This window comes from Panthera pardus, unplaced genomic scaffold, assembly GCF_024362965.1.
Source record: "Panthera pardus isolate Hobbes unplaced genomic scaffold, ASM2436296v1 HiC_scaffold_25, whole genome shotgun sequence".
Classification (NCBI taxonomy): Eukaryota; Metazoa; Chordata; class Mammalia; order Carnivora; family Felidae; genus Panthera; species Panthera pardus.
Genome location: NW_026526821.1, coordinates 44,237,374 through 44,252,567, shown reverse-complemented (window position 1 = coordinate 44,252,567; position 15,194 = coordinate 44,237,374). Strand labels below are relative to the sequence as shown.

Here is a 15,194-nt window from a genome sequence, read left to right as displayed (position 1 = left end):
TTTTTGCCTCTTAAAGCAGAGAAACCTTGGAAACCAAGTGTGAGGATGAGAAAGCTTCGAAATGGAAGGCTTCAGAGTCCATGGACCACCTCTTAAAACAGGGCCCCCAAAGACCAGAACCTTCCACAAGAAAGAAAAAAACTGCCTTTGTGTTAAACTCCCAAAGCTAGACTTCTTTGTTACAGCAGCTACTATTACCCTGTCTAACTAATCCAGTAAAGAATCTGACACAAATTAAAGAGCAGATCACAATAAGTGTCTAACTTGTGGCACTTAAGAATGTCAACAGCTATTTTTTGAATCATTATGAAAATTACAAATGCAGAGGGAAGCTGGTGAAAGTTCAGTAAGCGAGTATAATAAAGTATAGATTTTAAGACTTAAAAAAAAACAAACCCTTAGCTCTTTCCTGGGTTCAATCCCAGGGATAAAACACTGGGACAACTGAAGTTTGTCATTTTTAGTACTGTGGATGTATTTGGTTAAATAAAACATATTATTAAAGTAAATTTCACCTGCTTCTGTTTACCTTTTTAATGTAGCCACTAGAAAATTTAAACCCCCATCTGTAGCTTGCATTCTAATTCCACAGGACAGTGCTACTCTAAATCATGCAAATGTCAGGCTTTCCACCTGATCACCAGTATGTTTGCAGTATCTATGTATGACAGTTGGGGGAGGGGCTCTCCTCTGCTTCTGACAAGTGCATTCACCCACTCACCCACTCTGGATATTTTTTTCTTCATGTAAGAGATAAGAGATGTGGCCTTTTGACGCTTCGTAGATTAGTCATGCCCAACCCTGTGTCCTGTGGTTTCAGACCAACTGGCCTTTTTTTTTTTAAGTTTTTATTTAAATTCCAGTTAGTGAACATATAGTGTGTAATACTAGTTTCAGGTGTACAATATAGTGATTCAACACTTCTATACAACACCTGGGGCCCATCATGACAAGTGCCCTCCTTAATCCCCATCACCTACTTCACCCATCCCCCCACCCACCTGCTTAGACCAACTGGCCTTGATGTTATGGTTTAAAGTCAAAAAACAGTAGGACCCTGGGGCACCTGGGTGGCTCAGTCGGGTAAGCATTCAACTTTGGCTCAGGTCATGATCTCACGACTCAGGAGTTCAAGCCCCATGTCAGGCTCTGTGCTGACAGCTCAGAGCTTCAAGCCTGTTTCCCTCCCCTGCTCACACTGTCTCTCTCTCAAAAATAAACATTAAAAAAAATTTTTAAAGGAAACAGTAGGACCCCAACACTTAACTTTGTCTGTGATCTGCAGCCTGAACTAGTCTGTGTTGCCTGTCAATCTGGGGCCATACTCACCCCTTGTATTTATTCCATATTGCTTCCCTTTTATGGACCTCTGACTTCCCTCCTCTATTACAATTCACATTTGGCTCTCAGATCATGTAGTTTCTGGCCATTTCAGTAGACCCCTGATTCAGTAAACCCTCCTGGCATGCCCCATAGGTACCTACAACACAGGCCTGGGGTGTCTTTCCCATCTTCAGGGACCTTAGACCCAATTAAGCCAGGCAGAGAGAGGGAGATGAGCCCTGTATCAAAAGAACATCCGGTGATCTCAGAACGAAGCCCATGCCAAAGGCTATCATTTTAAATAGCTTCTTTCTTCCAAAGTTTATTTGAAGGAGGCATTCAGGAAAAGCTTATTTCCTTAAAACATCAAAGACCTAAAAACCAAAAGATGACAGATTCTTCTGGAGACAGACTGCAAAGTGTATAAATAAAAATCTGCAAAGTGCACAAATAAAGATGACAAAGAGTTCATTTCTGCCACAGTTGTCCACCACTCTCAATATTACATTTAGCTAACTTAATTTTCCATGGATAAAATTTATTCAAAGTTAAATTTCACTTAATAGGTCATCTGAGTAAACAGTTTCAAGTGTTATTTGCCAAAAAACAATATGTTTCCAGGCTCTAGATGAAATCGGCAGTGTCAGTGTTTAAGAAAACAACCTTAAAAATTCACAGAGGACTGGAATAATTGCAGAAAAATTGGAGCCAGAGCTTAGTCGTTTTCATGCAGTTCTGAAGGTAAAAACAAAATTACCAATTTCCACCAAAATCATGTCTTGGAGTAGTGGGGGGGGGGGGATAATGCCATTTAAAAATAAATTCCAAAATATTGCAAAAAAATGCATCTTTAAAGTGGCAGCTGTCATATGAAAACTGTGCCATCTCTGTGTTGTCACACCAACCAAAGAGAGCGCTGACACTGTAACAGGCACCCTGCATCCTGGTCTTTCCCTGGGCAGTGTTCTGGGTACAGGGTTTCCAGAGGAAGGAAGAAGGAGAGGGACAGGGAGAGGGGGCAGGAGAGGGGTAGAGGAGAAGAGGAAAGGGGAATGAGGGTCAAAGGAGGGGGTATGACAAGCAATTCTGCAAATGCAAAGAAGTTATTCAGGGCAGTGGAGCAGGGCAGCTTGGGGTGGAAGTTTTCATGAATCTCTCGTCTTGAAACTTCATGCAACTATTGGATCTGTACAGTGGAAGGGATAGAAAGGATAAACTAGTTGCAGATCTATTTCATAGATAAGGAAACTGACATCTGAGAAAGCAAACTAGCCCCATATCCTGAACAGAGACTATAAGGTCATTCCATCTCCAAACTCTGAACCTACTTACTCTAATGGCACCTGAGGCTAAGGGTTCCAAGAACACAGTCTGAGAAGCCCAGTGACATCACAAATTCTGCTAGATGTACTTTATGACAACAGCCAAATTAACTCCTGCCTGTGACCCTGGCACCATTACTCACTTGGCCATGGCAAATGCTGGCACCCCAAACACTCAGGTCCCCGAGTAAATAAGTGCCCCTCTGAGCACAGAGGGAACCCCAATGCATCATCTTTGGAAGTACATTCTCGCTCCGTGGACATCATAACAAAGAGGAAGGAAAGCTGGTCCAGAAACACAGGGCTCACTTCCTAGCCCTACATTTAAGGCTTTTGAGAGCAGGGTGCCTGGGTGGCTCAGTAGGTTAAGCGGCTGACTTTGACTCAGGTCATGATCTCATGGTTTTTGAGTCCGAGCCCCACGTCGGGCTCTGTGCTGACAGCTCAGAGCCTGCTTTGGATTCTGTGTTTCCCTCTTTCTCTGTCCCTCCCCTGCTCGTGTTCTCTCTCTCAAAAAAATAAATAAACATAAAAAAAAAATTTTTAAGACTCTTGAGAGCAGACACTAAGCATTCAACCAGTGCATGCAATATTCTCTGCATACAGGGCTACTCTGACCTCTTAAGGAAACCAGGGCAACTGGGCCTTGGCTCACTCTAGCTCAGTCCTCCCCTCCCATAGTGAGTTAGAGACAGAGAAGATGAAAACTACTAAATTTTCCAAACCAGGATCTTATGAGTGCTTTAGCTCATAAAGCATTTTCATGCATTTTTGCATGAAATACCTGTTCCATCAAGACTGAGAAGCAGACCTCCAACAGCATTCTGGAAAGAGCACCAAGGCTACCAGGGGGCATGTGTGTCCGTGGTCATGGTTTGGCCACGTTCTTGTAGAAACAGAGCATTCCTCAGAGGCGCTGTGCTCATTACCATGGCAAGATCTTTCAAGCTTGTCTGTATTAGAAGATGGTGCTAGGACATCTCAGCCCCACTGGCTGACTGCTCGGACTTGGGCCACCTGAGGCAACAGCCTGTTGACAGAACCAGATGGACCGTATGTGCCCATTCCTGTGAGGAGTGGCTGGAGAAGGTAGTTCCATGACCCACTTGTAATGGAGGGATGGTTGCCCCCAGCAGAGAGTGAGAAATACACGAGTGAGCTCCCACTACAGAACTACCACCACACACAGGGCACTAAGCTGTTCTTATTACTTCATTACCAATTCTCACAGCAGTCATGAAAGGTCAGAATGATTATCTCCATTTCTCAGAGAAGCAGACAGATGCTTAGAAAGCCTATTTCTCCCAAAGCCCAGAGCTTCTAAGCTGGGATTCAAATGCAGGTTGAGTAGGACTCCAAAACCCAGGAAGAGATTGAGCTCTCAAATCTACATGTCCACTTTATCTCCTTGAGGTGCTTCCAATTAAGCCCGGAAGACGAGGAGATGTTCAAAAACAAATGGAAGTTCTAGATCTGCCTGTCCAATAGAACTTTCTGTGGTGATGGAAATATGTTATGATCTGTGCTCTCCAATACGGTAGCCACAAGCCACACTCAGCTATTGGGTATTTTGACATGTAGCTAGTGCAGCTGAGAATCTGAATTTTTAATGTATTTAATTTGAATTTAAGTCACCACTGAGTGTCCATATTGGACAGCACAGTTAGAGACATTTTGTAGCGGAAATATTCAGCAAACAGAATGGTCACCGCAGGCTTGGTGAAGAACGGAGGCTCCAGGCAGGCCCTTGATGTATCAGGACTTAAAAAGATCCCTCCTTGTTTCAGGAATGACCACTTTCCCTGTAAATTTGGCTCGGAGTCAAGGGCTCCGAAAATCAAGCCCAGTTCCCATAGCACACAAATGAAGAAATCGAGAATATTCCTTTTGGGTCTTTATTCTTTCTGGACTGCCTCTAAGCAGCATTATGAGCTCTTGTTCAGTCCTCCTGCTGCCCTCTAGAAGCCCTTCCTTCTCTCTCCCCCTATGCCCTCCTTGCCAACACCAGCAGGTGCTGGGCTTGTGCTCTTTTTAAAAACCTGGACATGTTTTCTACCTGGAACTGAGTCATTTCCTCTCTTGCAATGCCTTTTAATGTGTTTATTCTTCTACACATGCCACTCTGAGAAAGACACTTCTTGACACAGTGAGCATACTCTATGCCACTCACAGAGACAAAACCACCTCCCTCAACACACATCCCTCAACAGGGAACAGAAGCCCTCCATCACCACTGGCCCAGAGCATGGTGGCTGAACCCAACCTGGAGCCAGTCACTGTATTATGTGACTCCATTCTTTCCTATACCAAAGGTGACGACTGGCCTCCATAATGCTGTATTTCCTGTCTTGACATCCCAATCACCATCAGCCTCTTAGCTCCAGAAAGATGTTGAAAAATGCTTGGTTACAATGCCAGATCAGTAACCAGGGTACTTGGCACATCTCTCTACAAACGGCTCTACAAAGGCTCTGTCTGCTGTGTGTGGCACTCAAACCCGTCACATCCATTTTCACTTCTAGCTCACATAGCAACTATGTGCTTCACTAACCTTCAAGAGTGTTCCTTCAGAGCATTTAATAATAGCCATGGTGACCCTTGAATTTTCCAGCTTGAGGAATATAGATTATGTAGTGCTGAGGGCTATTGTGGGTTTTTTTGGGGGGGAGAGGGGGTGGCTGGTAATCTATTTTTAATTCCTTCCTGCTCTGCTTGGAAAGTGACTGTTAAAATTCTCAGTATGGTGGTGAAGGACACCCCTACCCACCTTCCCAAAAAAGAGCAGGCACACAACTTCACAGAACACCTTCTGTTCTCAAAGGTCTAAGGTTCTTTGGGCTGCACTGAAGACTGTTTATATCTTTCCAGCATGACACTAAAAATAAGACTGGTTTTTGGATGTGGGATCAACATTTGGTTGAGCTCCTGAACCCTCAGAGGGGGCACACATGGGGCCCATGTCCCCATCAAGCAAAGAAAAGAGGTCCCAGAGAGTTGAGAAGTCCAAGTCAGGATAGGCAAAGAAGAGCTGCAGGCCTAATACATCCCCATGCCTGTTTTGTACAGTCTGTGAGCTAAGAATGGTTTTTAAATGTGTAAAGGGTTATAAAAGGGTATTTTAAAAAGCAAAAACTTTAGACACGGTATATGGCCTACAAAGACTGAAATATTTACTGTCTGGCCATTTGTCAGACAAGTTTGCTGACCCCTGGTCAGAACTAGCAAGGACCTCAACCACCTAGAGGGTGCTTGCCATTTCCTGAGATTCGGTGAGCTGAGTTCTGACAATTCCAAGTCCCCCTCACTCACGTTGTGTTTGTTTTCCTTTTACGTTCAGTAACACTGGAAATAGAATGTTCCATATCTTTCTGAGGAAAAACACAACAGGTATCAAATATAATAGCTTATAAATGAATATTCACTTCTTCCAAAAAGACCAACAACATAGGTAAGGATCTGGTTCAATCTCAGTGTCTTTATTGTGACATAAAGAAGGCTCCTGCTTAAAAACCAGCCAGAGAGAATTCCAGGGATCAAAGCAATGATGACCACAGAACATCCTCACTCATCCTGTTCCAGACTTAGTTTCCCACTTGAGAGCACCAGCGTCCACCTTTGATATCAGCATCACTGATGGTGACTTACCTTGTCGCCCATGCCCTAGAAAAAGAATACAGAGGTAGAATCACAGCTGAATGGTCCCGGGATCTCACCTTTCAGTTTCTTAGATGCCTGCTCTAAATGTCCCTAAGAACGTCTGGATTCGAACTCAAAGGGAAAAAAGCATGGCATCCAGCCCTTCCTCAGACACAACCAGAAAAAATGGCAGCCACTGCCCACAGCAAAGCTGTTACTATTACCTGGTTCAGTGCAGTTCTTGCTGCTCCGGAGTCCTGCATCTTCTGAAGTCAGAGTATCGTTCACCTGCATTAACTTCCTCCCCACCGTCCATTGTCTGTCTTCCCCTAGGAGGTCCATGAAGTCGAGGTCTGGAGAGAAAAAGGTTACCACACATCATTAACAGTCGGGTTTTAGCCTTTACCAATGCTGCATGTCCAGTGTCTTGATCAGCTATCATTTGCTCACTGATGAGCCTATACACCCCACCCTGGCCCTTATTGTACTTCATCCATGCTGCCTCTAACTGCCTGTGGGCTTCCTCTAGTGGCTGGATCCTGCTGGGCCCAAGAGAGGCAGCCCTCAGCCACTAACCAGTAGGGAGTGTATAACTAACTACCTCACCACTCCAATGGGATGACTATTAGGTATGTATTCTTTCTCAACTGGGAATATGCTCCAGTTGTCTACAGTGTAACTCTGCTGATAAAGCACAATTTATTAACTGCTGTCCTTCCTTGCCTTAATTCCTCACTCCCAGTAACATGCTGATAATGTTTAACAACCAACTCTCCAGGGAAAGAAAGGTCCTGTTTTATAGCCATTGGCCAATTTCCGTAGTGTAAATATTCTCATCATGGCCAATTTCAACACGACTAACATGACCTCACTGAACACAGATTTGAAAAGAGATGGGTACAATTCAGTTCTTAAGTCAGCATGACTGTCTCTATCCCACCAGCATCTACTCCCCTACCAGTATTTCCTTGAGCCACTTCTCAAATAAAGCTACTGCAACTGAACACTTCCCCAGGATCTGCTTCTGGAGGGTTGTCCAAGATAGGGCACCATGTCGATGTCCCCAGGGTCTAGGCCAGTGAATACACAGATGAAAGCACAGATGTGAAAACAGTGAACCACTGAATGCGTGATGGGATGAGCAGGCTAATAGTGTTGAGGCCTCCAGCCGACATGACTATAGGAACCAACGTGCCAGGAGAAAGGATGGATGATGAAGGGCACATCAGAGGGGAGAATGGAGCACGTTTTGTTAAAGACTTGTTGAGCTTGAAGTGTCTGTGGAACATGGAAAGGGAGGTAAGCTGCCTGTATGCATGTGGGTGGGGATACCTCAGGGGAAAGAGCTAAGCAACAGAGAGCATCTAGAGAGTCATAAGCAAACAGGGAAGAGTATGAGACATGATGTCTGGGGCCTTCTGGAAGGGGGAGGGAAGAGAAGAGAAGGGAAGGGAAGGGAAGGGAAGGGAAGGGAAGGGAAGGGAAGGGAAGAGAGAAGAGAAGAGAAGAAGTTATGGAGAACTCAACATTGCTTCAGAGTGCAAGGAAAGTAAAAGAATTCAGCAATGAATCATGAAAGGAAAGAGGAAGGGGAATGGTATAAAGCAAGGTCAGCAGAAAGGGAATTTCAAGAGTGGCCAATGCCTTGACCACTATGGACAATTCAAGTAAGACAAAGGCAAAGACACAACAGAGCTGGACATCAGAGAGCCACTGGAAGGTGGAAACATCAAGCAAAGATGGTTTTTCTGGTGGCTTAGCACTAAAGAAAGATGTGGCATGAGGCAATGGCCACCTCTTAAGTGTCCAGAGTTGCTGTGGTCAGAAAATGGATCTAAGTACAAGATAAGGATCATGGGTCATGTGGTGTTCATGAAAGGCCACAGGGTACATCCCACCCAGCCACATCAGTATGGTGTTCTGAAATGATCAATGAAGAGCTAGGTCATCATACCCATTCCTCTATTTCCATGGTGATTTTAGTTTCCCAAATGATTTCACCTTCATTACTGAATTTGAACCTCACAACACTACTTAGGAAAGAAAGAGGGAACAGGGATATTGTCCACTTTGTCCATTGTTGCCTCTCTAACACCCAATCACTCCTGGTTCTGAGGAGATGCTCGGTATATGTGTTGAAATAACCATTACCACTTTGAATATGGATAAAGTAAGACTCATGGAAGTTTCTGGAAATCGCAATGCTTGTAGGCATCTCACCTAAGCCACAGGACACATATAATACCAACAGCTCATGCACTGAGATCTTCCTCAAATGGAATCTGCTCTCAAATTTAAAATTATCAAGATATCTCATTATGACTTATGCATATTAGTCAGAACAGCCACTAGGCATATTCACATAAAAAATGTACAATGTGGAGCCAAACTAGAATAAACAGTAAGTTTAGATTCTGAAATGCAAAAGCGTACATGGAGGCCACAGATATTAGTTTAGTCAAAACTGAGAGAGCAATACCAAAGATAATTCAAGGTGAAAGCAAGACATTTGTGTACTCTGGTTAATCTCAACAGTTAATTCTTAGGATTAAGAATGGTGAGACGCAGAGAAAAATATTTTCAAAAACTCATAAAGAAACAAGGTCAGTGGTCTGAAAATCCAACAATCAACCCTGAAATGTGAATATAGCACCATATTGTCACAAATGATCTAAAAGTGTGGAGAAAGACATCCCATTTGTCTCAGGCTGGGTTTCCACACAAGCAGCCCAAGACAAGGATTTGAACGCTCGTGTTTTCTCTGGGGGATGGAGATGATCCCAGGAAGCACCTGGGGGGAACAGGGACATGGGACAGGTAAGAGGAGCCAGCCAACAAAGGGTATGCTTCAAGCCAATTGCCAAAATGAGTAAACTAAAGCTTGGCTCCCCTGGAAAGCTCTGGGGGTCAGGGCAGACAGGTATCTCAGACACTCAAGGGGTGAGGAAGTTTAGGTATGTATCCACCCATTCCTGATCTGCCATTGGTTGAAGGCTATTTCCAGGGGACATGAATTCCCTGGCATTTCTAACCTGCCACATGGGTGTCCAAGGTGGGCTCTAGTGTCCAGAAGAAGACCTTAGACAATGAGAGGGAGGTGCTGAAAGTTAAGCAGTGCCAGTGTGCACTGAAGAGGTAAGAACAAAGAGATATGGGCAGGGCAACAATGGCATCTTCCAGTCTGCATGAGATCCAAAGATAGAGTGGTGCTAGGGACAAACAGATTGGCCATTCTGCTGTTTCATAATCTGGGTCAAAGAAAAGTATTTTGTGGTACTACAATCCTAATGTTTAGGAAAACTCCAAAGATTTGCAAAGAAGCAAGTGTCCCTTCCAATGACTTCCAAAGTTATTTCTTAGGCCAAGTTTCCATGGTTCTGTAATTCTGAAAGAAAAGCTGATACCAATTAAGAGATATAAAAATAAAGCCAGCTATTGTAGCAGAAAATTAGAGGATTTTTTTTTACATAATGATTCAATATCTTCAGGCATTAGAGACTATTAAGGCAGCACCTCTGGATTCCAAAACCTACAAATTTTTATCTCAACAAAAATATATTTGACCACTAACCACTGATCGACCAATGCAGACACCAGAGTCTGAGAAAATCAGAGAGACGAAAGTAAGCACTGCATTCACTCACTCTCCATGGAGAACCAAGTGTGACAATATTATACACCATTCCATTTGTCCTCATGAAATCCTGGTGAGGTAGGAAAGGGCAGTTGGTGCTGGGGTCGACTTGCCTTGGGAGTTAATATGTCAGGGTAGAAGAGATTTTCCTAAAATCAGAACCTATCCATAGCCAGCCACATCAACTACCATTTAATAGTTATTATGGCTTCCACTTATTGAGGGTCTATTATGCACGAAGAACTTTCTATTCCATCCATGTTTCATCTTACTTAACAAGTCTTATTTTTAACTATTAGCTTCATTTGCAAATAAGGAAGCCAAAGCACAAAAAGGTTGAAAGACTCTCCCAGGGTCACAAGCAAGGAGGAGTCGAATGGGGATCTGAACCCAGGCCTAGTGACCCAATGGCCACATTCTTGGTAGATCCCTGGAGAGGATGAAATCCATCTGGTATTCAGCTACGGCAAGGTAGATCAACAATGCAGCCTGCACCTTATAAGAGGTTAGGGGTGAAAATAGTCTCACTAAACCGCCTTCCAGGAAGGTTGTTTCCTCAGAAACAATTAGGAACAGCAATGGGGCACACACAGCATGAAACGATCACAAACTGAAAATAGTTCCAAAAACCCTAGTGAACACATGATGCTCTGCCCAGTGTGTTTTTCTTACAGACTAAGCCGGTCCCATCGGTCATGACATGGAGGGCTCTATTCTCGGATTTAGGAGGAGGGACAGAGGGTGGGCCACGGGGAGGGCACAGGGGATTGGGAGCAGCACCCACAGTTGGTTTCTCACTGCTCTCCCTTCACTCATCTCCGGCTTCCTTAGACTTTGCTGCTAGGGCAGAGGCTGCTCCACAAAGCTACACTTGAGCAATGTCAACAAAAACACTTGGCGCCTGTCCACCGCATTCTTGGCTCCTCATCTGCCAGGGCCTGGAAGTTGCATGTTGGCCTAATTAGTCAGGGGGTGGAGGGCGGGGGGCGTGTGAGGAGGGAGGCAGATGGCTCACATGTCATATGTCACCAGCAGAGGCAGCATGTATGACTGCAGGCTCTGAGAAGGGGGGACAGGAGGGGGCCATGGAGATAGCGTGGGGTGCCTGCTGAAAGGGGAAGAAGTTCTCAATCCGAGGCTCAAGCCACATGCACTAAGGAAGGAAAGAAGTGGAGGCTGGGTGCCAAGTTTCCATTACAGAGCTGTGTGCTCACCCTCTCCTGCTCTCACCAACCCCCCTCTGTCTTTCTCTGTCTTCCCCCACCCCTTCTTCCTCCTGGGACTGGGGCTGGGAGAACCCAAGGTTTTCTGACACCAAGAATGGGTTTCTTTGGGTGCCCCAGATCCCGGCCTTCACTCTAAGATTAACACACTTTCTCTTGTGTGTCCCCTTGTCCCACAGGGTTTCCACCCTTCCCAAATACCGGCCCCAGGCCCCTCAGAGGGGTGTGGCTGTCTGCTCTCTGAGACACAGGGACAAGCAGCAGATGGGCATGTCTGCTGCAACAGCATCATGACCATCCTGCATGCCCCTTGCCTATGCACCAAGCCACTCCATGCTCTCACAGGGCATTTCCGCTGTCTTACTGCTGTTGCTGATGGGGCTAAGTGGCCAAGCCAGAATCAAGCCCAGATCTGACTCCAAAGCCCAGGTATGAGCATTCCACCTTTCCCAGAGCTCCAGGAGCCCAGGGGACTTGGCCTCCAGGGGTCAGCACATTCACTTTGAGAGGCCATGTTAAGTCTCCCCTCCCCCAAAACTGGAATACTGCATTTCTTCTTGAAACTGGGATGGAGGGAGCCACCACTCTGAAACACCCAGAGGATCAGGGCAATAGCCCCTCATTTGCAGATGGGGAAACAGAGTCTCAGAATGCCTAATGCAACAATGAAGAAATAATATACAGAAACTCACTTAAGAGAACAAGAGACGGAGCCGATGACCACAGGGACTGTCTCTGGCTCTCTAGGCTGGCTCAGCGCTCCTCACCAAGGCTATAAATACCCCACCCTGAAGTTTACACAGCTGTCTCCACTCTCTGCGCCCGGGTCTTCACCTCGGGGTCGGAGGTCAGGTTTGCATAAGCCCGCAGCCAGCAGACCGCCTTCTGCAGACTTGGTGAACAGGGGTGCATCTGCCCACCCCCAGCAGCACCCTCCACCCCTAGAGTCTCTTGAGAGTGAGCCTGGTGCTTCTCACCCTCTGTGAGTAAAGAGGCAGCAAGGGAGGCTCTGGCTTTCTGCACGTGGATTTTCACATGGATTTTCCAGCTGAAAGAGAGTGTCTCTGCACTGTTCTTGGTCCTTGGAAAGGAACACACACTGTGGAGAGGTTGCGAGCTCTCCAAAACCACCAGGAGAGGAAGAAGCCAGAGGCTGAATGAGCTGTACACTGGGTCTTCTCCATTGCCTCAAAGCTTCCAGAAAAGACAGAGAAGGGCAGATCCAGAGACCTCGCCGCTGCGGGGAGGCCACACATTCTGCTTAAATGTCTCTCTAGCTGCTCACACGTGCTGTCCGGTGGGTGGGGGACTCTTAGAACCCAGTGGGCTGAGTCAAGTTCTCCCCTCTCCTGCACTCCATCTACGTACAGCATTCATAGACTGTTTTCACACTGAATTTGAACCTTCTAGCACTGAGGCACGACACCTCTTCAAGAGGAAAGTTGAAAGTTGAAGGCTTTTGGTCCCTCCAAAAGGCCTCCCTTCCACTCCAAGGTCAAAGGTAACCCTGAACCACCTGCCCCACTGAGGCAGGCACTTCTGCTGATGCCCAGTCTCCTGACGGTCTCCCCTCCTTCACAGAGTGGTTGCTTAGCTGCAGCATGGGCACCTCCTGGGGAGCTAGCTGGAAACACAGATCTCAGGCCGAGGAGAGCTAGAAGCTCTCATGGGGCACACTGGAGCCTGAGCCACTGCTCCCATGTCCTGGAGGCAGTCCTCCCAGCACAACACACACAAGGGGGCTGCAGGGCACAGAGAACTGGTCCCTACCCACCCCTGCTAGACCGAGGCGTGCAGGAAAGCAAGAACCTTGGGTGGCAAAAAGAAGGCAGGGAGCACACAGCTTGGTGGGGCTTCAGGCCATGCCATGGTGGTCAATCGTGTCCTGCATCAGAATGACTGGTCTCACTGCCCACCCACAGGAGGGAAAAAGGAGGGCCTAGCTATCTCTCTACTCCCCTACAAAGTCTCCGCTACTGCTGCATCTCGCCTTCCTGACATCAACCCCTACACAGGCAGCCCCAGCCCACTCACTCCCCCCAGGCTCACAGAAGCTGGCTGAGCCCCTGCAAGAGTGCAGGCAGTCCCTTGCCCCAAGGCCCTCAACCCAAAGGCATGAGCCAAGCATCCAAACTAGCCCCAAATACAGACTCTGCCGTGGCAAAAGAAGGCAAGTCTGGTTGTGAGACTCTGAGCCTCTCACAGCTTCCAGAAGGAAGCCCTTCCTCCAGGCAGCCTTCCCTGATCTTCCAGGACCTCTTCCACCACAAGCTCCCAGAGAAGGAGCTTCTCCTCCTTTAGAGCATGTATCAAAGACAGAATCATAACCTGTCTTTATTGCTCCTTCCCACCCCCAACCCGTATACAAGCTCCAGGCATACCCAGCCTGTTTGTATGTCTTCACTGTGTCTGCCTGGCCTGGAACTCAGAAGATGCTGGACAGCCACCGTGTCCTAGTGTTTCACTCAAGCCACCATATGGGTGGGCCTACAGTACTCAGCAAATCCCCAGGAAAGATCCCCGGGGGATTCTATATCATCCCTCAGGGGTCATGCCCCTCGACTAGGGGGTCATGTTTAAATGACAGGCTGGGAATCTTAGTGGCAAATCTGAACCAGAATTCAGGTTTTCCAGGTTCATGGACAAAACTGTTCGCGTTACAGCCTTGCCACTCAAAGTGGTCCTGGCACCAGCCACATCAGCATCACCTGGGAGCTTGCTAGAAATGCAAGATCCGGGGCCCACCTCAGACCCACAATGCATGAGATGCTGCATTTATACAGTGGCTTGGGCCCCTGGGTAGCTCAGTCGGTTAAGCATCTGACTTCGGCTCAGGTCATGATCTCATGGTTTGTGGGTTTGAGCCCCACGTCAGGCTCTGAGCTGACAGCTCAGAGCCTGGAGCCTGCTTCGGATTCTGTATCTCCCTCTCTCTCTGCCCCCGACCTGCTTGTGCATTCTCTCTTGCCCGCTCGCTCTCTCTCTCAAATAAACATTTTAAAAATTAAATAAATAAAATAAACAGGTGGCTCACATGCACCATCTCCTCCTATTTTGTTCGCAAATGTTGTTGTGTGCCTGTGCAACAGTACAGTTCCCACCTCTGAAGTCTGAGGTGCAGGGACCCCTCAACATCCTCAAAGACCAGAAAGGCCTCTCACAGAACACCTCATGAGCCCCAGCCAGAGATGATGCTTTGGCCCCCACAGTGCTGTCCATTCAGCCTGAGACACTTGCTCCCATGTCTGCCTCCCCAGATCCATTTTCCGATTCTTCTGAAAGGCTTGAAAGACCTGGCCCTGGGCGCCTGGTTTCAGAGCTTTCTCTTTTCAAAACAGCTCCATCTTCTTTCACTGCCTTACTAAATAAAGCAAGCGGGTTTATTCCAAGGACCCCAGGGCTTGTGGTCATAGGAATTCACTATCTAGGGCATTTGGTGACTTGGGATCCTAGCTCCAGCTCTGTAACTAGCTCCGGGCTGCTGGAGAAGCTGAGTCACTTTATCTGAGTTGCTGCATCTGAGAATTGAAAGGCATGAATGATCCGACCTCTAAAGTCCCTTGAGCTTGGATATTTTTTCAAGATTTTATTTTTTAAGCAATCTCTACACCCAATGTGGGGCTTGAACTCACAACCCCGAGATCAAGAGCCATACAATTCCACTGAGTATGGAGCCAGCCAGGCACCCTAAGTTTAGATCTTTTTAAATCTAGGGTAGAGTCATCTGACTGAAGGTCAACAGGGTCTCATGGTACATCTATCTCCATCCTTCAAAGTCAAGCACTTCAGGAAGATGGGCCACATGACTTATTGAAGAGTGGGAAGAAAATACTAGAACCTCCACATCTTTATCACATGACAGTCCCCAAACTTCCCTGGCCTTTATCCTCACCATGCTTATGGGTGCACTGCCAAACAGAGGGCTCTTTCTTTTCTCTGCACAAATGTCTTTCATCCTGCCACAAACACAGAGCCTCCCAATGGCTTCTATGAACCAAACTAATAAAGCTATGAGAGCACCAGGCAATTGTATGGGAATTAAGATGGCTTCGGGGC

The 15,194-nt window shown here is 46.7% G+C and overlaps 1 protein-coding gene across 1 annotated transcript in view; it reads right to left on the bottom strand.

The window, feature by feature from the left end:
• Positions 1-15,194, bottom strand: part of SLC24A3 (solute carrier family 24 member 3) — a 479,630-nt gene that overhangs the window by 410,225 nt on the left and 54,211 nt on the right. Inside the window, exon 2 of the mRNA XM_019462411.2 lies at positions 6,506-6,634. Coding sequence (XP_019317956.1) covers positions 6,506-6,634 — 129 coding nt within the window. The remainder of the gene's footprint in view (positions 1-6,505; positions 6,635-15,194) is intronic.